General features: G+C 34.0%; 1 protein-coding gene across 4 annotated transcripts in view; it reads left to right on the top strand.

The window, feature by feature from the left end:
- Positions 1–1862: 1862 nt before the first annotated feature.
- LOC111064426 (cytohesin-1) overlaps positions 1863–27533 on the top strand; it is a 75562-nt gene continuing 49891 nt past the window's right edge. Inside the window, exons 1-2 of one of the 4 annotated variants that reach the window (XM_039434241.1) lie at positions 1863–2025; positions 2964–3037. In XM_039434241.1, the coding sequence (XP_039290175.1) occupies positions 1986–2025; positions 2964–3037 (114 nt within the window). In that variant the 5' untranslated portion in view covers positions 1863–1985. Of the gene's footprint in view, positions 2026–2963; positions 3038–7518; positions 7798–27533 lie in introns of those variants that run through there. The other 3 variants (XM_039434239.1, XM_039434238.1, XM_039434242.1) reach the window with 3 other exon arrangements.

Consider the following 27533-nt stretch of genomic DNA (forward strand, 5'->3'; position numbering starts at 1 on the left):
TTGACTTTGTAGCTTCATTTGGAATAGTTACTAGGTGAACATAGCAAAAGTGCGCATCTTTATTCCCTCTGTTGTAGGTGTGGAACCGCAGAGTTGACACTTGTTGCAGCAATTAAAATTTTACCCCCTCCATTAAAGTAGCTATAACAATGTAAAGGAAACTTGGAATAGTGAAATAATAGATCATTTCAAAGAGAATTTAATGCTCTATAAACCTGCGATAAGCATTAATTTTTACGATGCATTTTTGGAGATTGATAAGCCCTGCAAAAGCAAAAAATAGGATAAAAACCTGTTATTTTAACAATTACATACCTTCAAGAGCCAATATCTCGAAAACTGTTGAGAATATCACAAAATTACACTAAACAAAAAATGTAGGGAATTTATCAAGCTTCATTCTTGAATAGTTAGTTCTGTTGATTGAACGCATTGTTCTCAAGTTATGAGCATGGAAGCAAAAGCTGAAAATGAAACTTTTAAACCACGATCAACCCCTTAGGAATGGGGACTTTTGATATGTTCCCCTCCCAACTAGTCTCAACAAAGCTGCAAAGTCAAAAATTGTGTTCAAAAATTCCCTCCAAATTCCTTTGTCAATTTGTTTATGTTGCAAAACTGGAGATTTCACACTCAACACTAATGCTGCTGCAACAGTTGTAGGGAAATGAGAAGAAGTGTGAAATTATACATCAAATTGAAGAGAATTTAATACTCTATAATCAGCATGAATTTTTCCCATCGATTTTTGAAAAGTTATAAGAGCAAAAATAGAAAAAAGTGGAGGCAGACGTGTTTTTTTTTCAAAAATGTCACACCTTCAAGAGCGGATATCGCGAAAACTAGAGAAGATATAGAAAAACTTGTGAGATGAATATTATAGGAAATTATGTACCGGTAGCCTAAGCTTCAATTTTGTATATAACAGTTATGTCCAAAAGATGCATAGTTTTCGGGTTATATTCGAGAAACTGAAAAAATGGTACCTTTGAACCACCCCCACCCCCATTAGCACAAGGGATAGGGGTGAGGACTTTTGACATGTTTACCTTCTTACTACCCTAAAAAGAACTGCGGGGTCAAAATAATATGTCTTCCAAACATTTCCCTCTATAACCTTTCCTTGACTGGACTATTATGAGATGCTAGAAGGTAAAACATGATGTCGGTGATCTTTTTCTGTGAATCTTCTTGAAAGTTTCAGCGATGGTTAGACTATAATGCTTTTATTATAGTATTTCTAGTTGTAATTTAGTTCCATATTTCAAAAGTGTCAATTTTTTAGTTTCTATTCCTTTTTTTGTGAAGACTAAGAAAGTTTGGAAAATAAATAAAAACTTGGTAAAATATCTTGTCAAAAATAATATTATTTAACGGAAATATTATAATTATACTGTAGATAAAAATTGTTATTCTAAAGGTGCATACAGATACACGCGCCTCCAACACGCTCCGCAATCGCTCCGATCATGAACTTTATGGAAGATGTTAGCTCTTCTCGCGTTCCACTCTTGCTCCCCGGTCGATCATCAATCGATCTGCTCGAGTGACGTTCGATTGCGGAGCAGAGCGAAAGTCTGTACGCACCTTAATCTGAAATACTACATGTATCTGTATTTTCTTATTGAAAAAGCAAGTCAAGCTTGCATCAAGTTCAAATAATGTTTGAAAATGGCGCCACATAATATACTCATAACATGTTGACTGTATAAATATTATTTTTTTGTATTAAACCTTATTAAGATAAATAATTTAATCAATATAAACACATTTTTAATAATAGATATTCCATTTTTCTTGTAAAGTGCTGCACTCTGGCCACAAAGTATTTGACGCAGCTGAAGTTGTCTCTTCTGAAATCTGGAAATTGAAAGAAAACAAAGATGGATGACATAAAGTACAATGTTTTGTTTGTGTCAGTGTGTTTATTGTGTTTCATTTCTTGACTCTAATGATTTTTTTCTAATAATTAGTTTTATAAGACAATGAATAATCCTCACAATTCTGACAGCTTCAATTTAAACGGTGAGTGGAAACTATTTTCTTGAAATCTAACCTTTCACTTGTCTAGCCTACTTTTTGGTTATCAACATATTTCACTTAAATTATTAGTATTTTTAAGCGAGTTTTATGCTATGCATTGTAAAGTATTTGCAAATAGACTAATATATTGATTTCCTTAAGCTTGAAATTGCATTTTATCTCCATGTTGAATATAATAGACTACCGTAGGCCTACTGATTTCTTGTTGGCTAATTTAAGCAGTAATTAGCTTCTTAAAATAAGAATCTACATATTAAAACTTTTAACATTAAATGTACCAAAAAATGAATTAGTCAATATTGATAATTACATGCGTACTGAGAAAGTGTTGAGGGAGATTTTTTGACTTATCTATTTATTTTAGACATGGCTAACCTATAACTATAATATTCTAGGTAGGCTCTAGCATAGAGCCTATGCTATACAGTATCACAGAGGAAAGAAACACTACTTTAAACTTTATGCTTATTCCGTGACAGTATACTGTAGTAGACTAGAGGTGATCAATATAAAAAAGTGTTAAAACATAGTGGAGTGGCAAATGTGAAGTATTTACGTAAAGGTAGCTAAGAATTTTAAGCGTAATGTAGACCTATGTATTTAAATGTATCAAATAGATTAAAGGAGAGACATTTTGATACATGCATTGTTTTAACACTCTGCTACATCCTTTGATACACTCTACTTTCTATGTTTTAATTCTTATTGCAGCCGGTCACCAATCCAAGTATAGCCCTTGAAACTTTCAACTTAATCTCATGATCAATAATTGAAAAATACACTTTCAATACTGTACTCTTTAATTTGGTAAACTTATGACTATAATGACTTATTAATACATACTTTGCTTTATATCTAATGCTTGATCCAAGTTCATTCAGGATATACCTGTAAAATAATGATTATTTTCTAATTTTCAGATTTGTCCCCTGAGCAACAAAAAATGCTCATAGAAATTAGGAGACGTAAAACAGAGCTGCTGCTAGAAATACAGGTCAGTAAAATTCAGGTTGTTTTGAAATCCAGTTTTATGGAAATTTTAATTCATTTGCTGCCCACTAGATATCTGAATAAATTATTGACTAGTTTTTCTATGTTTATAAGAATTTGTGCTGTGTATTGTACTATTCACTCATTTGGACTTGTAGCTTCTCTAATAAGATGTTTTATTTTACTCGCTAAATTTGTCGACATACAGTCAGTTTACCCTTTTACTTTTATGGTACCTACCCTTGAATCATTGTAAAGGTTGTATTCCTATGAGACAACTTTGCGCTTTATAAACAGTTGAAGTCTATTAATGTACATTATTGTGGTCTATTACGTCGAACATAGCCCACAAAATATACAGTAATAGACTATGTTAACTCATGGCTGTTAATAAAGCGGAGCCAGAGTTGCTTAGGAATTGGACATTGAGACTCCCTCAAGTCCAATTATCTTAAATAGATTACCTAACAAAATATTGATTGTAATATTATTAGAATATTAACCTTAGTGACATTTGTGTACTTGAACTGTAATCTAACAATGAAATATTATGATATGAAATATATTATCACTATGACGCGCTAAATCTTCCCAGCACAGAAATCTTTGAGAAATATGAAAATATTGATTGTCTTATTATTAGAATATCAACCCTAAGTAACCTTTGTGAACTTGAACTATAATACAACAATCTTATACTAGGATGTGAAATATATCATTGCTAAGACGAGGTAAATGTTCCCAGCGAAGAAATCTTTGAAAAATATTATTGAAATGTGATCATATGTGTTAGCAATTGGATTTGATTGATTAGTGTCGATACAATAGAAAAATGTCTTGAAAGTATGGAAGAAAGTGTTGAGATTTGATATGATTACTAAAGTGTAAATTACACTTTACACTAAATTACAAGGGTAGATTTACTATAATAGGTGAACTACTTTTATTATATTTGCAATATCAATTGAGCTCTCCAATCTGGTCCATCGTCAGTATCTTGGGAACATTTAATTAATTAAAGTAATTTGAAGCTCCAAGTGCTGACTTTGTGAGAGATGTGGTTTCTGCGTAGTAAGAATGTTTTACTCAATTTGAATACCTGAATGAGTTTCCACTTCCGCACATCTCTCTCTTCCATTCATTGTTCTCACTTTCAACGAATTGAATGGTTAGTTTAACAGACTTCTCAATTCTGTCATAATTAGCAATCTTTCATTTATATGACAACGCTCTCTAACTAGAACTCAATTTATCTGACTTAATATCAGTCTTGAATAATGATTGTTTTTAGTCACAATACACATTTATAATTTGAGGAAGTCAGTTGTGAAGATTTTAGATCAATTCCAATGATCAGTTAATGATCAATCCCGAAGTCGTATAGTGGAGCACATTGTAGATACATGGTTATTCTAAATGGTAGTCCGATTTCGAAAAAAAATTAAAGTAGGCTACCTTGAAATTAAAAATCTAAGTACCCTATTTTAAAAGCTGTTATTCACTACAGGTCTCAACATTTTAATGCCCTTAGATTGATAGAATATATACTAATGGAAAGAGAAGATACCAAAGACTTTTCACAATATTCACCTTAGGTCCCTAGTAGACTAGGCATTCGGCAGGGCGGACGGTCGCTCACTCCGTCACTTACCAGGCATTGTTGATAGTGAGGTCCACGTTATATAGGCAGTATTTGATTAGCATTGGTGTTGCTATCCTTGTCTATCATCCGACAAAGCAGAGCGCTATCCTTCTCTAGCTCCACATCGGGTCTTCAACAATGTAGAGACATAATTGATCAACAAAATATTTTATCTTAATTGTGAAAATTTATTACCGTACTGAATCATTGAAAACTATAATTTCTCGGAGAACAAAACGTATAATTTTAAACAAGAATGAACAGTTGATATTACTTCAGATATACCGGTATCAGCTATTCTCTAAAGAAGACGGTAGCAAGACAGAGAATCGGCAACGCTGTTCGGCTATCTTTCGCCACTGCAATTATAACGTGGACCTCACTAATAGAGTCACCAGTCGGGAAGCCAAATTTTGGATTTTGGGGATCACGTGGCCGCAATCAAAACGTGGCTGCACTTGTCTAAAAACTGTTCTCAGTGATGGAGTGAAAATTTTCGAAATTTATGAAATATTTCAAATTTGCATCTCAAATCTTGAAAACTTTCGAATTAATATTAAATCAAGAAAATAAAGCTTAAGACTTTACTCACATTACATTAAGTTTTTCCACATCCTAAATTTGTGGTTCATGTAAAAGTATTTGTGGAACCTGTTTTAAAATAATTCAAAAGTGTCGTGAAACGGGAACAGCTGACAGCAGGATGTACACACACTAGAGAAGCATAGAGCAGGCTGTGTATCTAGTAGGGCTTGTCTAGTGTGTGCACAACCTATTTGAGTACAGCTCTTATCATATTTCAACCTTAAAAAAATCTATCCGATTCACATGGCTAACACATTTTTATAAAACAGGATTCGAAGTTTTTAGGTTTTTAAATAGGATATAAGGATAAATAGGATTTAAGTTTGTATTGAAGACTAGTTGAGAGGTAAGGAGCGGGAGATATTGCACCAAAATATTACTTTATTCCATAATGCAGTTTGCATCAATTATATAATCTTCTCAACATTACCGGAATCCCCCGACCAAGACTATAACTTACGTATATGTTTAGGCTGTAGGAGTATTTTAAGTAGTTAATTAAGTAGGTAATTTAAGGGGTTTTTAGGTAATAGGGTTAATATAGGCAGTGAAGTAGCGAAGGAAGGATGTTTCCAGCTAACAACCAACCCCCACATGAACCCCAAAAAAGAGGCCTCAAAAATCGAAGATCCAAGATATACTATGTAAAAATGATCTCAAATTTGTTTTCACTACTATATTGTTTGCTGAACGTTGAAAAACTATTACTCATTCAAATGGTTTGCAATTGGCTACAGCAATGTCAATCTCATTCACAATCTGTTAAAAGAGACCGTCTCGCTAATGCCTAAATGTGTAATCCAAACATCCATAAAACACAGCTAAAGCAAAGTTGCATTAAAAACAAGCAAAACAATTGCCGGTAGTGTATGCTTAGGAGAATAAGTTTAATAATCACCAAACACCCAAATTCGTCACCATCTTGTTGGCAATGTCACTAGGTAAGGTCTATATGGGGTCCAAAAGTTTTGGTCAACATACAGTAACACTGCATTCCTCATATGAATAGGTAAATTCCTGTGTACTATATGAGCTTGTAAGGTATTCTCATTATGGACCACATAATAATCTTACACCCTCATCCATGGACCACTTGAGGCGTCACAAAGCCATAGTTCATCCTGTATATTCTTGGGTAAGTAGGAATTATTTCTGGCACAATATTTAATGTAGACTTTCTGAGATAATTATTGATAAAGATCTATTTAGAGTTGTTTTATGTTCAACAACGAAAATTCTATGAATAGCTGAATGGTTGGGTAGCGGTACTCTTTTTTTAGAATGCTAATAGAATAAAAATAATCAATATTGTTATTGATGAAATGAAAAACCAATTGAGTGTTTTTTATGAATGATTGAATTGTGCGCAGAAGTCTTCACAGTATTTCATCTGGATTTTTTTTCTCAAGTTTTCATCCTTACTTGAAATGTTGGTAAACAAGCTAATAAGATTAGAATTTCACTTTTGAAAAAGTACAGTGAAGTGCTTACTGTACATGTTGAGTACTTCCAAGGACCACATCTTCTGCATACTGTGAGAGTATCAAGGCCATAATGCTGAAGAAGAAGGGATATAGTTACTAACGCGTCCGTACTCAACTGTTGTAGTGAAATATTCTATAATTTTGGATAATAATCACACGTTGTGGGGAGAAGAACTTTCTCAGTGGAGCTAGAGTGATTCTTTTCGAAGCTAGAAGAGTATGCAAATCCTCAAAAGTTGAACGTTATCAAAAATAATTTAGGTGAACAACTGTTTGAATGAGATCAAGTGCTGGTATACCGTACACCTGTAGCAAATTAAACTATATGTGCTCATTCACCAATGAGCAGTCTCTGTAAATTTTACAACATGCATACTGGTTCATTGACATTATTCATAATAGAGTGTGCCATTGAATAGATTATCCCAATCAGTCCATATGGGTTATTGCATTTAGGCAGCAATAATTTGAACTTTTGAGGACACATTATTGTGCAATTGGTGAACCCGTCCGATCACGAAAAATCCCGTTATCGATTGATTTTATTCAGTTATCGCATGTCCATGAAGCAAGTTTCCACGAAAATCACCAGTTTCATTGGTAATTTGGATCGAATTATGCATTAACACGCTATCCCGTTCCCGTTTGTGATTGGGAGTGCCAACAGGTTAGTTTGATACGTAAGGGATGTTGCGTATCATAGGTAAGCAACGTGAGCGTCCTGTCTGTATCACGTCGACCTTCCGCCGGTTTTGTCTGTAGTTTCCAGTTTGTTTTGTCAACTTTCAGTAGTGCCAGAGATCCGCTGTTGTATAGTGACTGATATTCTGGTTTCTGCTCCTTATCAGTTTGTTATCGCGTGTTATCAGTACCGGAAGAAGAAGAAAAATGGAAGTGCTCGAGATTTTAGGTTATATTCTCGGCGTGTAGATACCCTCTTTGTGGTGTTTTGTGCAAAATTGTGTGGTGTTTCAAGTGTGTGCATTTTGTGATCAGTTTGTTTTTGTTGAAAATACGGCGTGCTTTATGTTGGATGCGTTCCAGTTCGTTTGGGTTTGTTATTGTCACTTGGCACAAATTATTTAATGTTTCATGTCTTGCATTGAAATCAATGTGAGACATTTTACAAGATTGTTAATTTTGTATATCTTTACTATAGGAATGTGTGTAACAAGGCGTTTATTATAATGTACATAGGTATCCCATGTTTCCTTTGTTTGAACATCTTTTTTACAATTCTTGAAGCATTCTCCCTATCATACAAACAGGAATGTGTGAAAAATAGAATAGGGGTCCTAATGTTTAACCTATGTATAATATAAATCCATGCTATAATGTTATATAGAAATGTTTTTTTTTTGTATATTTGACGTTTTTTCAAAACACAATATTATTTTTAAATTCAGGAATGTGTGAAATGACTAACATTTAAAAATGTGTTTACATGCATTATGCATGTTTTTTACAACAGGAATGTGCGAAAATTAATAGAGATCTACGACGGGGTCCCTTCGTTTTCCTCTTATTCATGTCTTGCTCAGTCATCTCTTTGTGTCGTCTTTTCATGTAAATTTAAATTTGTTTACTTCTCACTGCACATTTTTCACAACAGAAATGTGTAAAATTAGTCAGGTTTTACTCGACTTTCTGTAAGCTGTTCATCACGTATAGACTAAACAATTTCTAGTGGTCTACTTGATAGTTATTTATAGGTTCATAGAACCCTTTGTCTAAGAAACCGGCCGTTTAAAAAAAATGAAGGTTAACTTAATACTTACTATAGGTTTTATAGTGAAAAAACACAACAAAATAATATTCTTTGGTATTTTTGAAAACACATTCAAAAATTATGATAACGCAAAACAGGTTGAGGATACATAAATTGAAATTTTTCAAAGTTTCAATAGTTTATATTTATTTTTTATAAAACAAATTATGATAAAAGTGTCATGAACACTCTCGTAGTCTCCTGCTACTAGTCACTCAAGTCTCCTGCTTCGCAATCAATCTCCGCTACTGGGCAGGAAAATAATAACAATATTAGGCTATTGGTTCTTATAAGGGTTTTGAGTGTTCAGCATTGAGCTGCGTTCCAACACGGGAAGACTGCAAATGTTTGAACACTCCCATAGCAACAAATGGTATTCTCTGTCTGTCAGAGCAGAAAGTTTTTGAGAATCAGGGGTTTAGACCAAACTATGCAAATTATGAATGGTAGGGTTAATTTATTGATACTTCTAGAAGCATTAATTTGTTTAGATAAATATTCATAGTGAGGAATACTGGAAGTGGTATCTGATAGTAAACCTACAACAGGTCTTCAACAAATATCTAACTACTGGTCAAAATTATTAATTTCATTTTTCAAAGACAAATTAGATCCATTAGGTATTTAAGAACATAATTATTTGTTTTTACAAAGTTGAATTTACAAATTAACTTCTTTCATTGGTACTGACCACAGTAGGACCAATCAATACTTTAATGGCATCTAAAATTTAAACAGTGTATAACATGCTGCAAACTGTTTTTCCTTTCTTTCATTTGCTGAGCTGTTTGATTCACTTTGAAGCTGCTATCCCGAGTTATTAAGAGAGGCAAAGAGATTCTATCAGCAGCGCAAAACAGCGCAGATAAATCTATTGGAATGGATTGGCAGACGTCCAACCTCATTGGCTGGGCCCAGGGTCCTTCTTGTAGTCACTTGCAACTGTCAGCATTGCTTGAATGGGAAGCGTTGATGTTAGGTATGAGGAATGCTGACAAAAGTGAAATCTCACCATAGCCGAACTTGTCTTAGGTTGGCTGAGATGTATTTGTAGTTGAGATCGAACTATTTTCAGGTTTGGGATTCGGTTGAAAAGTAACATTGCAGGGTATGGTCGCCGCTTTCACATCGACAGACACACTGTACTTCACAGACATTCTTTAAGTAAGACATTGGACAGATATTTCACAACGTAGCACAGTTCCAGAACGTAGGTAGATTTTGAAAAAAAATGTAGAATTGTAGGTAATATATTGGAAGAAAACTTTGAATGTCTAAAGGGGGTGCCTTGTTTATGAACTATTCTTAAGAAGGGCATTGAAACATGATTGTATTCTTGAATAACGCCAAGCAAAATTTGGTTGCCCAGCAAGCAGCAATCATCTACTAGAGATGTTCCGATTTGTTGTTATAGTGAGATTCACTTGGAACTGTTAGAATCGGTTGTTTGGGAGCTTTAGTGCTATTCACGAGGAATGTTGAAAGTTCAGTCAATTTTACAATAGACAGTCAATAGATCTTGATTACTAGGGATTAATATGGGTGTAACAACTGAAACTATAGTCTAAGTGAAACTTGAAAGTTGGCATAGCCAGATTTTGTAAAATCTCGTCTTTCTCATGCACGTCCATGTGCCAGAATATATTCTATTGGTAAAACATGCAGTGTCGTCACATATTTTGTTGCATGAAAAACAAAATATGCATGAGAAAGTTTCCATTTCAAAAAAAAAACTGGTTACGCCGATATTTGGTCGACTAGAAGCTCAAGTCTCAACTTATTTTATTCAGATAAATTAAATTAGTGATTGTGACAATTTCAAGTAGTTTTTATTCGATACTAGCTGGTAACCCGTGCTCCGCAAGGGTCTAATTAAAAACGTGACCTACTGAAATCTGGAAGAATTTAAAATAGGCCAATTCTTTTCTTTATTATATTATAGATAAATATCTACTACCATAGCACATTCCCTACCACACAGAAAGTTAAAACTACAGTTGATACTTCATGAAGAAAGCTTGAGGAAAAAATAGCCGTGTTTATTTTATTTATTTTTTGATACAATTACAAATCATATGAATATGATCGGGATAGAACAACAGGCATAGCCAAAACTATTCTGTTCCCAAATTTTTATAACTAATAAAATGTCCGAAAAATAGTTTATGTTCTTACTGAGGAAAGTTAAAGTTCAAAGTTCTTTGAAAAGTATATATGAGCTAAATTTTTTGAATTTAGAATGATTAAAATAACAAATTATAGCCGAATATTTCACTTAATATCACCGCACTATAAGTATATATAGTGTTATAAGTATAAATAACGGGTGATAAGTATTGTTCCTAATTGATGATTGGAGTATTGTTTCATTTTGAGAACGTAGTAATAGGATTTCTATTTTCAAGCATAAACCTGTCAATTCTGTCATTAGCATGATGGCGTGACAAATTGTTATTTGGCAATCAATATTTTTATGGCGCTATTTTCTGTCACTTATCTGTCTCAATTGATAGTTTACTGTGAATTTCAACTGCCAATGTCTCACGAATTCATTTATGAAAAACGGCCTTTGAATCTATTCAAAGCTGAAAAAGTATCAAAGTAATACGTTGTACTTGAATAATTGTGGTAGTAAATTAGTTTCAAGTTGTCTCTCGATTTAGTTATGCAATAATGAAGCTGTCACGAGTGATTATAGTGATTTTGTAATGAAATTATTATTGTTTGATACCCAATAATATTTGATAACTGATATCTTGTTAGTCACATGTAATAAAAAAATAGTACCTGTAAACTGTAAAGTACTCATAAACCTACAACTGTCGATAGTAAATTGTTCGAAGTTCAATGACTACTTGTTAATTATTACAATTGGAATTTAGTAATCTCGTACTTTTCAGATTGGTTTGAGTGTAGAAATGTTGCTATTGGAAATTTGAAGTTGATTAGAAAGTTTCTGACTTGAAACAGCTTGATAATGATTACAATTTCACACTTGAGAGCAAAATGTGAGTGATAACTTCAAATTCCTCTCGATAATTTGTGCTTAGTCTCTTAATTTGATTCCCAATTTTCCATTTTTATGTACATTTTTATACAAGCAAAATATTTATCAATGGTATATTATTACAATGATCGGGTGAGAACTGTTCGCTCACACCAAAACTATTTCTATACCTAATTTTGATTAATAAAGCGAATCTAAAATTAAGGTTATATTTTTACTTTTCATATTTCAAGTCCTTTCTCCTATCGATAGATTCATTAATTAAACATATCACATGGAAATATGAAACTAGAAATATAAATGCAAAACACAAATTTGTGTCTACATACTTTCAAGGCATCTTATAATACACATGAAATAGAACTCATTCTTACAAATTAATTCCAATGACTATCTTTCTAACATTCTTGATAAAATGTTCTATTATAATATTATTTATGTGCTTGTAATTTTTATTTCAATTCCTTTTTTAACAAAAATATCCTTCTTGACGTATTCTAAACTATTTCTTCCAGCCTTTTTATTCGGAACAATTAATATCTTTTCAATCCCATTTCTTTTATGCTCGATCTCCTTTCTAATAATCCTCTTGTTGAAACAAAAAAGTATTACACAATAATCAAACTAACCTTCTATTATTCCCTTCTAAAGATACCCGGATAGAAAGTAGGCATTTTCATAGCACACCACAAATTTAATTGTTTCGCGCTTTCGTAAGACATAATACGCATCTATTCAATGTAATTAGTGTTGCCGAAGAATACTGTAGTTTAAAAAGACCTTCACCATCTACTTTCAGAGCTGTAAATTCGAATTAATGTAACTTATAAACTCACTAAACGTTCAGTTTCCTGTTGTTGCTTCCAAACGAACCGCGGGCACTAGATTTTAAATGATGGCAATTTGGATGACACTCGTGCTATGCATAGTACCATAGTAATAGGTGTTGCATAGAATATACGGTATAGAGATGTATACAGATTTAGGTGTTGCATATACATATAACATTGAAGTAGCTTCAGTTTCACGCTGAGCTTTGGTAATCCTCTGTTATTTTGATCAACGCTAATAGGTCAGGTTTTAATTGCTGACAAATTAACTGCAGTCAAATTTAACGTGTACTAGTAGCTATAGGCACAAAGGAAGGAACATAGGGGTTCCTTCTGAGTTCCTTCAAAGAACAAATGAGTTCATTCTTCTGTGCTATAGGCTAGGTACACCGTGAGGTTTTAGGAATTTTTGTTATTTCGATCGACGTTAATGGAAAGTCAGATTTAAACTGCTGTCAAATTAACTGCAGTCAGATACCTTGTGAATTCAGGTTGCATTCATCTGTAATCATCGTTTTTTGCAAATTGTTCTTTGTTTTCACTACGGTTTACATCACTCTCGTTATAGGGGCAAGTCAATTTAAAATTTATTTATTTTTCTCCTTTTTTTGTGGATATGTATTGACTGCAATTACTGACTCCGTACATATGTACAGATATCTCCTTTCTCCGTACTATTTCCAATTTGTAGCTTGCATTCAGCAGAGTTCTCATCAAATTTATTTTTTAATATATTTATTTTTACGGTATGCAGTTTTTATTGAACTTTATTCTATTTTTCATTTGTGGCTGATTGACTACAGGAAAAGTCTAAAGCAAATTTGTAAACTCCATCAATGATATTTGAGTAGCTGATTAAGAGTTGTATTTGTTTGTTGTTAATATTGATTTTGTGTCTGGTACTACACATCAGTCTAGAAAATAGTATTATCGGCTAGATGTATTAAGGTTAGACATGTGTCCTGATTAGATTAGAAGTCTCTCGAAAGAGTTACTGGTTGATTTTACAAGCTTTTAGTCTTTGCTGATAAATTTGAAACAAACATTGTTATTCATAATTAATTTTCTATGGAACGATTCTAAAGTGTATGTAAATACACTATAGTTTAGGTTTATCTTCTTGTGAACCACAATATTGAGATCTTACATGTACGAGTTCGACTATTTTGACTAGTAACCAATTACTAGAATCACACTGATTGGTTGAGAGGCAATGAAGGCTGAATATAAGAAGTTCGATATTGAAGATTGTTCATAAACGCAAAACTCCTAAATTTGTGATTACCAATTAATTTGAAACTATTCGATACAATCGATAAATATACCAAACCAGATCATTTTTATCTTTCAGATTGGTCCTCTTCAATATAACCATAGAAAAACCAAAAAATAAAAATCCAAGTATGTACCCTTTTTTGAAATTGTTAATGGCGTGATGGCCGAAACATGTCGTAAGTAATCAATTTAAAAAATCTAGTGTGGTACACTCACATAACTTTCCTTTGCTCATTGAACTGGAAGCCTCATTCTAAAGAGAATTTAGGGGAATAACATAATGACGATTGGCAACATATTTGGAACTACGATCAGACTACTGTATAATATGTGTGTATATATAATATGTTTTCAGAGTACTTTTCCTTTGTGTATTGTGAAATTCGATGGTTTTTTTAAAAGTCGTCAGAACAACTGTTTTACAGATGAAATATCTCGACTATGTGTTCTTTTTATAAATTGCTCTACCTACCTACCTACCTACCTCATGCACGAGAAGGATTCTACAAAGTCCATTTCTTGGGTTGGACCCCCCATTAGTTTCCCAGGAAGGAGACTCATGCCAGTTGATAGAGCTGATAAATAGCTATCTATGGTATAAATTTGAAGAAAATCGTTGAAGCCGTTTCGAGAAAATTGTGAAAAACTTGTTTTTTTAGTAATTATCCGCAGGGTATGAAGTTGAAAAAATCGGTCGTCATTTTTGAGAAAATCGTGAAAAACATGGTTTCTTTGTAATTATCCGCCATTTTTCTCAAGAATATTACGGAGCTCCTGCAATTTTCCCAGAAATGAGACTCATGTCAGTTGATAGTGCTTATAAATAGCTATCTATGGTATAAATTTGAAGAAAATCGTTAGAGCTGTTTCGAGAAAATTGTGAGGAACATGTTTTTTAGTACTTATCCACCATTTTTCTCAAGAATATTGCGGAGCTCCTGCAATTTTCCCAGAAATGAGACTCATGTCAGTTGATGGTGCTTATAATTAGCTATCCATGCTATAAATTTAAAGAAAATCGTTGGAGCCGTTTTCGAGAAAACCGTGAAAAACATGGTTTTTTAGTCATTATCGGCCATTTGGTCAGCCATCTTAAATTTAATTTCTTGTCGGATCCTCATGGTATAAGGACCTTAAGTTTAAAATTTCAAGTCAGTCGGGTAATTAGGAATGGAGTCATCGTGTTCACAGACATACACACACACACATACACACACATACAGACCAATACCCAAAAACCACTTTTTTGGACTCAGGGGAACGTATAGAAATTTAGAAATTGGGGTACCTTAATTTTTTTCGGAAAGCAATACTTTCCTTACCTATGGTAATAGGGCAAGCAAAGTAAAAAGGGTACTTAGATTCCTATTTTTTATTTTTATTCAAGTGTAGCCCTAACGAAATTAGACAACCATAGAGAAAACATAGGTTTGTGTTTGGTAAAACTATTGTTCATCTCATTCTTAGTACGTATTTCATTAAGAATCCATCTCTTAGTTGAGTATTGGTATATTCTGTTCTGGTTTTAGTGTTCCAAATCTGTCGTGAAGATTACTCTTACAACGCTTGTGCAATTTCTAATGATAAATTCTTGAGGAATTTGAGTGATGTAATTCTGTGTACAGCAGCTGAGAGAGCCATTGATACTTTGATAGTTACATCATAACAACTATCTTCTACGATTTAATACTGTCAGTTTGAGATGTTGAATAACTATGATAGTTCTTGAAGGAGTTTGAAGTCTGATTTCTGTGCCTTATTAAAGCATTGTAGCTGATTCATTTAAATGAGCAAATTAGTTCAGTCTCTTGAATGTTGCTGTTATTATTAGGTTTCTTTCATTGTAATTAGGTTTGAGTAACCTACAGGTAATGTGGCAATAGATTTTCAACCTTTTGAAACGAGTGGTATGATGTTTAATGATGCCTTGTCATTTCTATTGGTATATTCTCTATTCTTCAGGATGTGAGTCAATTTACCGACATTGGTAATTTTAACTGGTCTTGAAACTGCCGGAAGTCATTTTTTAATAAATTCCTTTACATAGTGAGTATAAAATTTTACGAGTAATAAACCTTCTCCTCAACGATGAAATTTGAACCTTTCAATAGAATGTACGATTAATTTAATATTCTATTGATAAAGCAATAGAGTTTGAACCTTTAATTTTAATATTTGATTCATTAAGTATTTTATTGATTGATAAATCGACGAAGTTCGATCTTTTCAATTGATTCTACAATCAATTGAATATTTTATTGAGTAATAAATTTTCGTCAACGGTCCTGAAATAACTTCTTAGGCTTAATTTTTTATAGCTTCTACAAATAAAGGCAGTAAATCCTTTCAATAACATGGTTATAGACCTAGTTGGTAACATGAAAACCTAATAGGCTATTAAAACGGGGGTTTCAATGGTGAGACTCATTTGATACTGTCAGTTTTCCTTATGAATAACATCAATGCATCCCATTCAATCAATGCTGACAATTTGGAGTGAATTTCACTGTAGCAGGTATTTCAACTATTTTGGAGTGCTGGCTATATATATATGGCGCACAAAAATAGATATAAATTGCCGATTTTATGGAAGGGAAGCGTCTTTTTGGTTAGATTTATTGGTTCAGTGATACATTGACACAAATCACTGGCTTGGCTTTGGATGCAGTTGTAGGCTTTTGCTCGTTTATGGGTGGATAACATCGGAGAAGATTTTGAAGTGGGAGTGAGAGAGAGACAGTGCGAGACGGATGAGGAGTCTTTTGGATAACGTAGAGAAGGGTTATTTAGGGAGAAGAAGGGAATAGAAACAAATGAGTGAATGGAAATTATGACGAAGTGGAGAGGTGATTTAGGAACAGATAGAATTAGGTAATAGAAATAGAAATATGGAATAGAATATTAGTGTAAATGGAAGAGCAAAAGAGAGACGAGAGAAAATGAATAAGGAAGAGTTTAGAAGGGTTGGAGAATATAAAAGTTGTAGATAAAAGGGAGGAAAATATAAGAAACGAGGATGAGAAGAAAGTACTGTGAAGTCAATTTGAAAAAGACAAATGAGAAGGAGCAGAAGAGAAAATGAGGGAAAGTTGGAGAAATGGAAGAAGAGGAAGATGGAATGATGAAGAAGGATGAATTCGGAAGAAAAAGAGAAGTTTCAAAGGAACAAGTGCAAAAAATATTTGAAATAAATAAAATAGCGGTCATTCAGAAGATTTGATTGGATTTATTTATTTATGAAGTTAACAATGTACACTGTCTTATGCACTTGTATAATTTTTATTTCAATCTTTTTAAATACAAAATTTTATAAAGTGGAGAAAACGTAACCTATTTTCTGAACTATTTTAATGAATGAAAATTCGGGAGAGGAACAGTTTAGGGCTGTGTCTGTTGATCCTCCTCCACATTATTTAAAAAAATAATTGTGTATCATTGAATCAATGAAAGAATATGAATGAATGAATGAAGTTTTATTCTCAATAAGTTTAATACAAGAAAATATAATATACATGCATATCAAAAACTAATAAACAAGTTTATAATATACAGAACTGCATAGTAACGAATCACAAACCAAATTTAATATTACTTCTTGAGAAAAATACAATGAGAATGTAATAATCTGCCATGCCAACCATGCTAATGAATGAAGGAAGTGATAAATTTTATAAGGATAAATAAGGATATGGATAAGTAGTTAAGTAAATAAATTTAAAATCAATAAAAAGGATTGAAGGTTGAAGAAGAAAAAGAACGAACGTTGAAATTGGAAGGAACAAGAATTTAAAATAGAACGGTAGTGATAATAAGGGTGGATGTATGGTGTCAGATTCACCCTTTTTTACTTTTACTAGAACAGCGTTCCAAAATATAACAAATTTCATTCACTAATTGGGATCATTTTTCAACTTATCTAATAGCAACCCTATCCAGCTCACCACTTTTGGTAGATTATTTACTTCCTCTTGAGTTGAGGATGTAAGAGAAGAGTGGGAAAGAGAATGAAAGTGCAGTAGTAAAAGAGTAAACCAATCTATATTTACTTGGACGATATGAAAAAATCTAAAAATAGTAGCTACCTGTACAAATATCCTCCTATTTCGAAGCTATCTGACAGGAGATGAACAGACTACGTTCATTAATGGCTTTGAACTTTGCTGTGGCAGACAACACTCTCTCAAATCAACGTTGGCACAAAGTTTTCGTCGGAGGAAAGAAGCAGAAGAAGAAGGAGGTAGAGGAGGAGAAGAAGAGCAAGAAGGAGGAGGAGAGAAAAGTATGAAAGAATAAAAAATAAGAAAGAGAAAATGATCCAAAAAGAGAAAGACCGAGTGAACAACTTTGGCACTAAGTTTTCGTCTGAGGAAAGAAGTAGAAGAAGAAGAAGGAGGAAGAAGAGGAGGAGGAGGAGAAGAAGAAGAAGAAGGAGGAAGAAGAGGAGGAGGAGGAGAAGAAGAAGAAGAAGAAGAAGGAGAGAAAAGTACGAAAGAATAAAAAATGAGAAGGAGAATATGTTCCAAAAAGAGAAAGATCGAGTGAACATCAAAAAGTATAAGAATATTGTGAAGACAGTACAAAAACAGGGAGAGTAATGCAATGGGATTTGAAGAAGAAGGGAATATGGAAGATGATAATGTGGAAGAAGAACGGAAATAGAAGAGGAAGAAGAAAAAATTCAATGATAAGGAAGAAGAAGAAAATGGTGAAGGAGAAGCAGATGAAGAAGAAGAAAGAAGTATAAGGTAGTAGAGAAAGAAGTGACAGAGGAAAAAGATGAAAGAGAATGGGTTAGAGAAAGAAGAGTGACAGAAGTAGAAAGCGGAGAGGAAGATGCAAAAACAGGAAAAACTGAAAATGGATCAGAGGAGGATGCATGTAAATCTGGAAGAAGAGAAAGCAGCAGGATATAAGAAGAAGAGGAATAGGTTAAGCAGAGGAAGAGGAAGTATAGACGAATAAGGTAGTAAGGAAGTAGTTGCAAGAAGAAAAAGATGTACAAGAAAGTAAAGATGATGAGTGAGTAGAGAATACAAAATTCAAATTAAAAAAAAGTTGAAAAAAGTTTAGTTTAGTTTTGAAAGAAAAATACTAGAAAAAGAAAAAGATGTAGAAATAGTCGAACATGAAATGAACTGTCAGAAATAGGAGGAGCTAAAAACAAGCATGTAACAAAGAATGATGATTGACGAAAGCGAAAGAGTAATAAGTAACTGGAATATAGATGAAAAAGGTAGTGAGCAGAAAAAAAATATTGACTGAAAATAAAACGTGGGTTATTACAGAAAGAGGGCGTTACCCTGCACTACAACACACTCAAGTCGCCACGCGTTTTGACGTGATCGAAAAAACACCCCCCTAACCCCCTGTTAACCACAAAACTCCTCCCCCTACCGCTGAAATCGGCAGGCACCCTTTAGGTGTACCGCACACGAGCCACTTTAATTAGGCATGACAGTCGGACCCGGAGTTGAGAAGGGGTTGAGCTAGCACTCAAACAAACCGCGCTCACGCTAAGTGCACGAAAAACCCACAGATTACAGAGACGGACAAATGTAGGTGTAAGGGTTCTGAATTGAGGATCGGACATTGGAGGGATTCGTTGATGTTTCATGACCAATCACATTACGGGCCTATAGTATAGTCGATGAAATGCCATGCTATGCTTGCTTTGGCTATGGCTAGCCAGCAATCCACGGACCTCCTTGTGTTGTGACGACTATAGATAGTTCACCAGGAGATGTGCTCTGGCTGCCATTTGAAAACCATTGTCAACAATCAAAACCAGAGCTTGTCTAATGAACTATTTTTTATTATTATTTTTTATAGTTATAATTATTGTTCAATAGTTGATATGCATAGCACATATGTTTTCTGTTCCTCTTGCTGGTTTTCATTACTCAAGTCGACGTTCTGGTTACTGAAAGCAGGTTACTCACTACTATTATTACAGGTATACTTAAAATAAGGTGCTATCTTTTTCAGGGGATGGTGAGATTTGTAACTCAGTACTCCCTCTTATGGCCGACGTTCAAATTTGTCCGATCTCGTCTGCTATGTCTGTTATTGTAATCTGTGGGGAAAATCGAGGGATCGGGCGACAAAACCATACACCACTTTGCGTGACACAAGTTCCCCTAAAATTCCCCTGAGAGCGGGTGCCATTTTTCCTAATTTCACCAAAATTAATGTTGCTATGTGTGACCCCCTCCTCTTCCCACCATAATCATCATCATCGTCATCATCATAAAACGAAAACAAGTTTGACAACCCTTTCCTAGGCTTTTCCTGAAATACTATAAACTAAGGATTTTTTCGAGATTTGTGTTTCAGAAGTCTCTTGGTCTATTGAGATATTCATTTTTTGGTTCCTCGAGAATCGTTGTAAGGGGTTGCACTGTAATTTTTTTCATTTATTATTTTTGCATGAAAGCACTGACCGGTAGAGAAAAACTAATGATACTCCTTGTAGCTAGTACTATTTCTCTCCCAAATTTAGATACCATTTTTAAAGTTATCTGAAATTAAGTCCATTTTCAATTTTAGTCCATATTATCCACAATGATCAATGATATCGTTACAAATATAATACGACCTTTCCACAGGGTAACAAAAGAGACTCTCCATTCACAAATAAATAGATAAATAATCTCAAATATAATTCAATGTTTTCTCATTACGTTGAACTTTGTTAGATATTCTACTATATAGGACTAAAATAATTGTTTTGTTTGTACCAAATAATACGCATTTTCAATTTTAGTCCATATTATCTACAATGATCAATAATGATACTGTTAACAATAATACGACCTTTCCACAGTATAACAATAGACTCTCCATTTACAAATAATAGATAAATAATATCAAGTATGAATATGATTCATATTTAACTCCGTTAAATTTGCTACTATATAGGACTAAAATAAATTGTTCTGTTTGTACGAAATAATATGCCTACACAGTTCCAAGTTCAAGGGCAATGATACTGTATTGGAATTAGCAGCATTCTATTGTGTAGATACTGTATCATCAATCGGTCATATTTGCCTGAGGGAACACGGAAATTTCTATTGTTAGATTCCGATTTTCTCTCAACAAATAATAATGTATTATTGATAGATTGAATATAATACATTGTATCAATAAAAACACTGTATTATTTATGAACTAAATTTCATTAATATACTTGGAAGATGATCGCGAAACATAAAGTATTGAAGAATTTTATAGGCAGAAATATAATTCGTGATTTTGTGTTTATACATCGATTGTACCGTATTACTTGTAAGGGACTGAGAACTGTACTAGCAAACTACCTTATTTCCTCCATGAGGTTCTTGGACCAAAACAAAGCTGTTGAAACAATTTTACGACTACAAACAACAACATCAATGACATTGACATTTACAAGTTAAGTATGACAATGACATTCAATGCGTCAGATCGATTTATATGGTTTGTCAGTAAAATGTCCCTGTACCAATAAAAAAGCTTCCAATTTCTTCTTGGTAGAGTAGACTACGCGTTACTACGCGGCCTCTGTCCTATTCATAACGTGTCTATTTTAATGCCGTTTAGGGTGAAATCCAATTTTTTCCAAATTGACTCAAAACTGGAAATGTCTTATTTCTCTGACTATTCAGACTGATGTAAATCAGTCCAACTCTAGTCTAGTGAAGTCTAGTCTAGTATGCTACTGTATTGAATACAACTAGCTAAAGTTGTTACAACCACTCATTAATTGAACAATCAAGAAACTTGTTTCAATATCAATCACCAGAAATCAAATCTTGAACTTGGAACAGTAGAATACTGTAACAATGGAGCTATCAAGTCCATTGAAAGGCTGCCATTGGTCAAATGGTACTCGTATACCGTCATTCATATTGCAGCTGAGATTATTTGGAATTATTAATTTCATTTCAGATTATTACAACAACAAAGATGTTTTAATGGTTTTATAAGCCATGAGTTGTTATCTCATTCACCAATCATGGTGTTCCATTCGCAGCATATATTCTGCTGCTCCATGTTCATGGTTTCAGTCTACTGTGGATTGATGAAGATTCAATAATTTTAAAATAATTATTGTTGAATTGAAACGTTTTGAAACGTCATACCGAACTACTTGTTACAAATTATGATGATGTATATTTGGTTTGTTGATTATATTCAGGTGGATATTTCAATTTCTGTAAATTGTTCAAAACTTAATCAAATGGAAGGTCACGGATTACTGCATCCAAAAACAAAACTAAATTGAGCGAAAATCGTTAACAACCCACTCACTGTACTCTCTCTCTCTCTCTCTCTCTCTCTCTCTCTCTCTCTCTCTCTCTCTCTCTCTCTCTCTCTCGCGGCCATCATACATAAACGAGCTCTCAAGCTCTCAGTAATCAACGAACCCTGTGGCATTCAAATTTGGGTCGCAGTTTAGAGATTAAAACCCAAAGCCATCACACCCCATTTCTACCACACAAAGAACAAATTAAAATATTCATCGGGAATACTGTGGTGGGGAGAGTTCGAGAGCGAAAAGAATTAGAAATTCCCTGAGTATAGAATAACAGTGTATTTACTTCTATTACTTTTTATACAGTGCTGAAGAAACAGGGAACTGGAAAAGAATTGTCAACGATATTCCTTCAGTAGTCGATGTTCTCTACAATAAAAAATATGGCTCACTCTTTTCCATGTTATCCCTGTTCTTTTATGACTTGAACCGACGATCTATTTGTGAGATTCTCCCTCTAACAATAGAATGAATACTGACTGACTTTAAGAACGATTTAGTGGATCAAACCGTACCTCTTCATCCTTAACGGGTTAGTATCCTACCACTATCATCATTGCCCAATGCAATGCCAATCCAATCCGGAAATCTATTTTTAAAAGGGATACTACACATCACCCGCTAAGCAGTGCTGTCCTCTTAATAGCCGTATAAAGTGCCCAGTGATTAATGCTTTACTACTTGATCCACAGAGATTTGGAGTCCCTGTACTCAGTTCTTCACTCGCATATTCCATGATACTGTACTCTCCCTATTCATTTTCTTTTTCTTTTCTTCTTGGTTTTGCTCTTCTTGTATTTTTTCTTGTTCATGTTCTTCTTTTTCTTCATGATCTTTCCTCCTTGTCCTTCTCCTCCTCCTTTTCATCTACCTCCTCCTTCTCTTTTTCCTCTTCATTTCCTTTCTTTTTCTACTCCACTCCCATCTCCCTCCATCTTGTCTTCGTCTACCATGTCCTCCTACGTCCTTCATTTTCTCTTACCATATACTCACTCCTCCCTATTTCTACTTTCGTTTTCCATGTTACTCTTGGAAAAAATGATTCGCAGGAAATTGGTTACAATAATTTATTCTCATATGCTACCCGTAACTGATTTACAGTAATATCTTCTTTATAAATCTGCTTGTACGATGTCATAACAAGAGTAGCTAGAATAACTAGAAGAGAATTCTAACTTAATTAAGGTATTAGTCTAATGACTGTAATCAAGAAAAGGACGTAGTCCTATATAGTCTAGGACGTATATGAAGAATAATTCAATTTGGATTTCAAGGCAAATCTATCTCGTTCATGGTTCAAATTTCTAGGATAGTACCAATTCTGTTACATTTTCCCATCAAATAGTTGATATTTGAGCTAATTAATTAATTCATGGTGATGAATGATGTAATCTGGGATACTGAAACTGGTCACTTTGTATGATTAAACTTTCATAAATTTATCAATATAGAAATTTCTGCTATATATGTCTTATCAACTAGCTGTAAATTAAGATATACTCATTTCTTGTGATTAGCGAAAGTGAGTTTAGAACACTGTGTATGATAAATTGTAAGATCGCGATGATTACTTTCTGTAAATAATTCCAATCTTGTAATACTCCTGTCACAATTTCCCATCAATTTGCTAAAAATTGAAATTCATTCACATGTTGCAATTTGGGAAAGTGAATCTGGAACACAGTATGATAAATTATGTTTGTGAGAAGAAGTGTTGAACGGTAATTTGGCCGCCACTGTAGGTGGTCTCTGGTCTCTGGTCTCTCCCACATGTGACGGCGCTTTTTAAAACGAGCAGAAATAATTAATGAGACGAAACGGCGGACATGTGTTGCCTCTATTAGCAAGCTCCAGGAGGGACTAGGCTGGCAGACTATTTGCAGATTGTATGAAGAACACATGCATATTTTGGGGGGAATTGTGAGTAGAATGAGTGCTAAAGGGACAGACTATTCGCAGACTGTACCTAACACATGCATATTATGTTTGGGGGGTTGTGCGTATAGTGAGCGCTACAAGGACAGACTCTTTGCAGACTGTGTGCATGATACAGCTTATTTTTGAAGGGGTTAGGAGTGGTGTGAAAGCTAAAGGGGGAGACTTTTTGCAGGCTGTATACAGACAATTATATCAACATCTAGAATGGTTTAGCATGCATATTTTGTGGGTATAAGAAGTAGTATGAGTTCTAAAAAGACTGACTACAGATTGTATGCAATACGCATTCAGCATATTATTTTGATGGATGAATGAATTGAAAAAAAATCAATTAGAAAGGAATAGACCTATCATTTTGTAAAATTCATCATGAATTATGTTGAATATTACTTGAAGACAATGTACAATAACTATATCACAATAACATTTCTTTCTGTAAAGCTCAATTTTCTCTACGTTTTGCTAAAGTATTGAAGACTCATAAAAATAGACAATCCTTCTATTTGAACATATCACTCAGCAAATACTGCTACCTATTGGAAAAGTTTAATTATAGAAAAAGTCGACCAATCCGAAGAGATAGTAGGCAGAGTTGAAAATATTACCCAACATTTGCTGCCGTCTACTGTCGAAATTCCAAATTACATACAAACTGTTTTCCAATCAGGATATAGTAGGGATGATCAAGATTTTTTTAAATTCCCATACAGCAATGTAATGAATATAGTCCTGTCAATGAGTGAAAAATAAATGTTTTAATGTGTGGAGCAAACAAGATAGACATTTTCCAGACTGTAAACATTCAATACCCATGTAACATTCAACAATTCAACCTCATTTAGACTGATATGATTGATAGATTCTCTGCAGATTAGACTGAAACTGTATTTCTACTTTGCCTACTACTCAGGAACCAATTTCCGCTTTTGGTCTCTTACTAGTAGGTTGACTTCCAAAAACCATTCATTGTAGCTTTTTTTTTCAGGACTCATTTGTACCCATTTGTAATAGTCTCTTGAAGCCATACTTAAAAGAACTCTCATTATCGAGATAATGGTATTCATAAATGTTGAATATGAATGTTTGTCTTAGAGATACATTTATAATCAACACCTGTCCCTTTCGATCAATAATATTGGGAGAGTTCAGCAACGTTCAATTCAACCTTTTAGAAGACAGTTGCCCTCAATTATTCCGTTGGAATGGTGGGCGCTTGAAGCCAGCTCTAATAACTGACAGTTAGTAGATGTTAGTACTAACTTTTAGCTCCACCAGTTAGTAGTTGGGTTTGATGAGATATGAAATGTTGGTTTATGGATATGTATGTTGGTTTTTATAAGATATGACATAGGTAGATAGGTATGAGACATGAGATACGAGAACCACAACTGGCAACATACCGTACTTTACGTACGAAACACGGACAGTTATTGCTATTACTGTCAGGTGGTTCGAAACCCACCTAAAACTGTTGGTCCTGTACCTGCAGGTCCTATACCTCCTGTCTCATCACTAACTTCATCATCTCTCTCCTCTCTCTCTGTCTCTCATCATCACTATCTTCATCATAGTGATCATCATCAATATCATCATCTCCTAACAACATCATCATGCATCTTCAATCTTCTACATCATCATCATCATCATCATCCTTAACCCAGAACAACGTTGACAACCCTTTTCAATGCATTCATCCCAAAATAATTTCCAGTATCGAATAATCATCGCTAATGACGTATCTCCAATCACTAATCCATACTAATTAAATCTATTCACCCATTCACAAGCCTAGATCTCATGAGCGAGTCGAATAGTATGTGAACCACACAAATGGCATATCTACGAGTCAGAACGGAAACGAGCGGAGATTAGCGGTAGTGGACCCATCACGGGGAAACCGTTGGTTGCCTTGAAAAAGAAGAAGATGCACTTATATAACCTTGTTGTTGATTTGCCAGTGCCGCGGAGGTCTAAATTCGGCCGGTCGTCTTTCAAAACCGGTTGGCGAGAAATTTTATCTCCAGTGAAGAGTGCACGGTGTCAGTCTCTCCAGCTGTCATTGTGACAGGACTTCTGTTGGTGGAGGTCTGTCAACCACTATTATAGTCGTCGTTCAATGATTGCCAAGTTGTGGAAAAGGAAGGCAAATGAGGCATACGCGGTAGCATGCCTTAAAGCTTTTAAACGTTGAACACAAAATGTGATTAACAATATTTTCAAAATCTGTTCAAATTTTACCAAAATGAACAATTGTTGGTAACTGCTTGCTTCAAGTTGTGAGAAATGATAGGCTAGTGATTTGTTTGTATGCCTAAAGATTAATCCAACACTAGCTATGAATTTGCTCAACTGCTGGTGTTCAGTAGAATGATTCAAGTTGTATGGAGGAGAAGGGTTTATTTTATGGCATGCACTGTTTCATTCCACAAGCACGTCTTTCAAGTATCAAGTCGAATGATAAAAAAAAGATGTGGTAAGAGAAAATGTATTATTGAATTCGTCGAAATTAGAATGGAAAGTAAGCCTCGCAAGTGGGAAGATAATTGAAATTTGGATGCATCAAAATATATGGATAATTGAAAAATTTCAATGCATCTGTTGAAGGTTGGAAGAAACCAGCTGAAAGGAAAGTTGCAGTGAATCTGTTGAAAGTTGAACGTCGTAGTGAACCATGAAGTTGAAAGTTCAATGGAATACGTATAGTATTGCTAGTAGAAAACCGGTTGAATGTTGGAAGAAAAGTTGCAATAAATTCGTTGAAGGTTGAGAGAAAGATATTGATAGTTCTTGACTCCACACTGTCTGGTTACTTCACAGCTGTTTTCCTCTCCAAAGGTCGTTTGAATACTTGTCTTTATAATCCACAATCCTGGTTGGAAGGCAATTCTGCATTTTCCTTGTTCATTTAGTTCAGTTTTAGCTCAATGTTGTTGTTTTATGTACAATTTAGTTCTTAGTCATTTTTATGCACAATTTTGATATTTTTTTTGTTCTCAATATTGTCTCTGGCCTACTCTCAATGTTGTAATTCTGATAGCCAATATGTGTTGCCTTTTCTTTCGTGGACAGGTGTCAAAATATATTGTGTAAATACCATCATCTGCTCTACGCAAATTTCATCTGCTTCACCGGTTCAATTTTTTTAGAGTTTCGAATGATTCACAAATCATCCAAAAGCTGTTATGTGGTTTGAAAACATAAAGACTGTGAAATTGTAAAGATAATTCACTGCTTCTATAAGCTTCTAGACTTATAAATAACACCAATGCTTGTCATCCTCCCAATGCTGACAGTCAGAAGTGAATCTCAATATAATGTCCTTGAATAACCACGCAAATAGCCCGTGTGGAATTGGGAGGAAATTTCAGTTAGTTGATAACTATTTGCAACTATTTGCTAATTACCTTGTTTGAATGTCAACTATACCAACTTCAGAACATGAAATAGTGATATGGTATCAATAATCATTTTCCAAGCTAAAAACTCTCACTAATCAGTTAAAGTGAGGAAAATATTCTCAATTTCAAATAGAACTTTAAATACAAATACATGTATATTTTAATATGCAGTGATTTTATACAACAATATTTCTCGGTTGGAAATTTACTGTGTATATAAGTGTATCAGCTCTACAAAACTCAAATATTATCTATGAAACACTTTCCAAAATGTAGC

Source organism: Nilaparvata lugens, chromosome 8 (genome assembly GCF_014356525.2).
Source record: "Nilaparvata lugens isolate BPH chromosome 8, ASM1435652v1, whole genome shotgun sequence".
NCBI classification, from domain to species: Eukaryota; Metazoa; Arthropoda; class Insecta; order Hemiptera; family Delphacidae; genus Nilaparvata; species Nilaparvata lugens.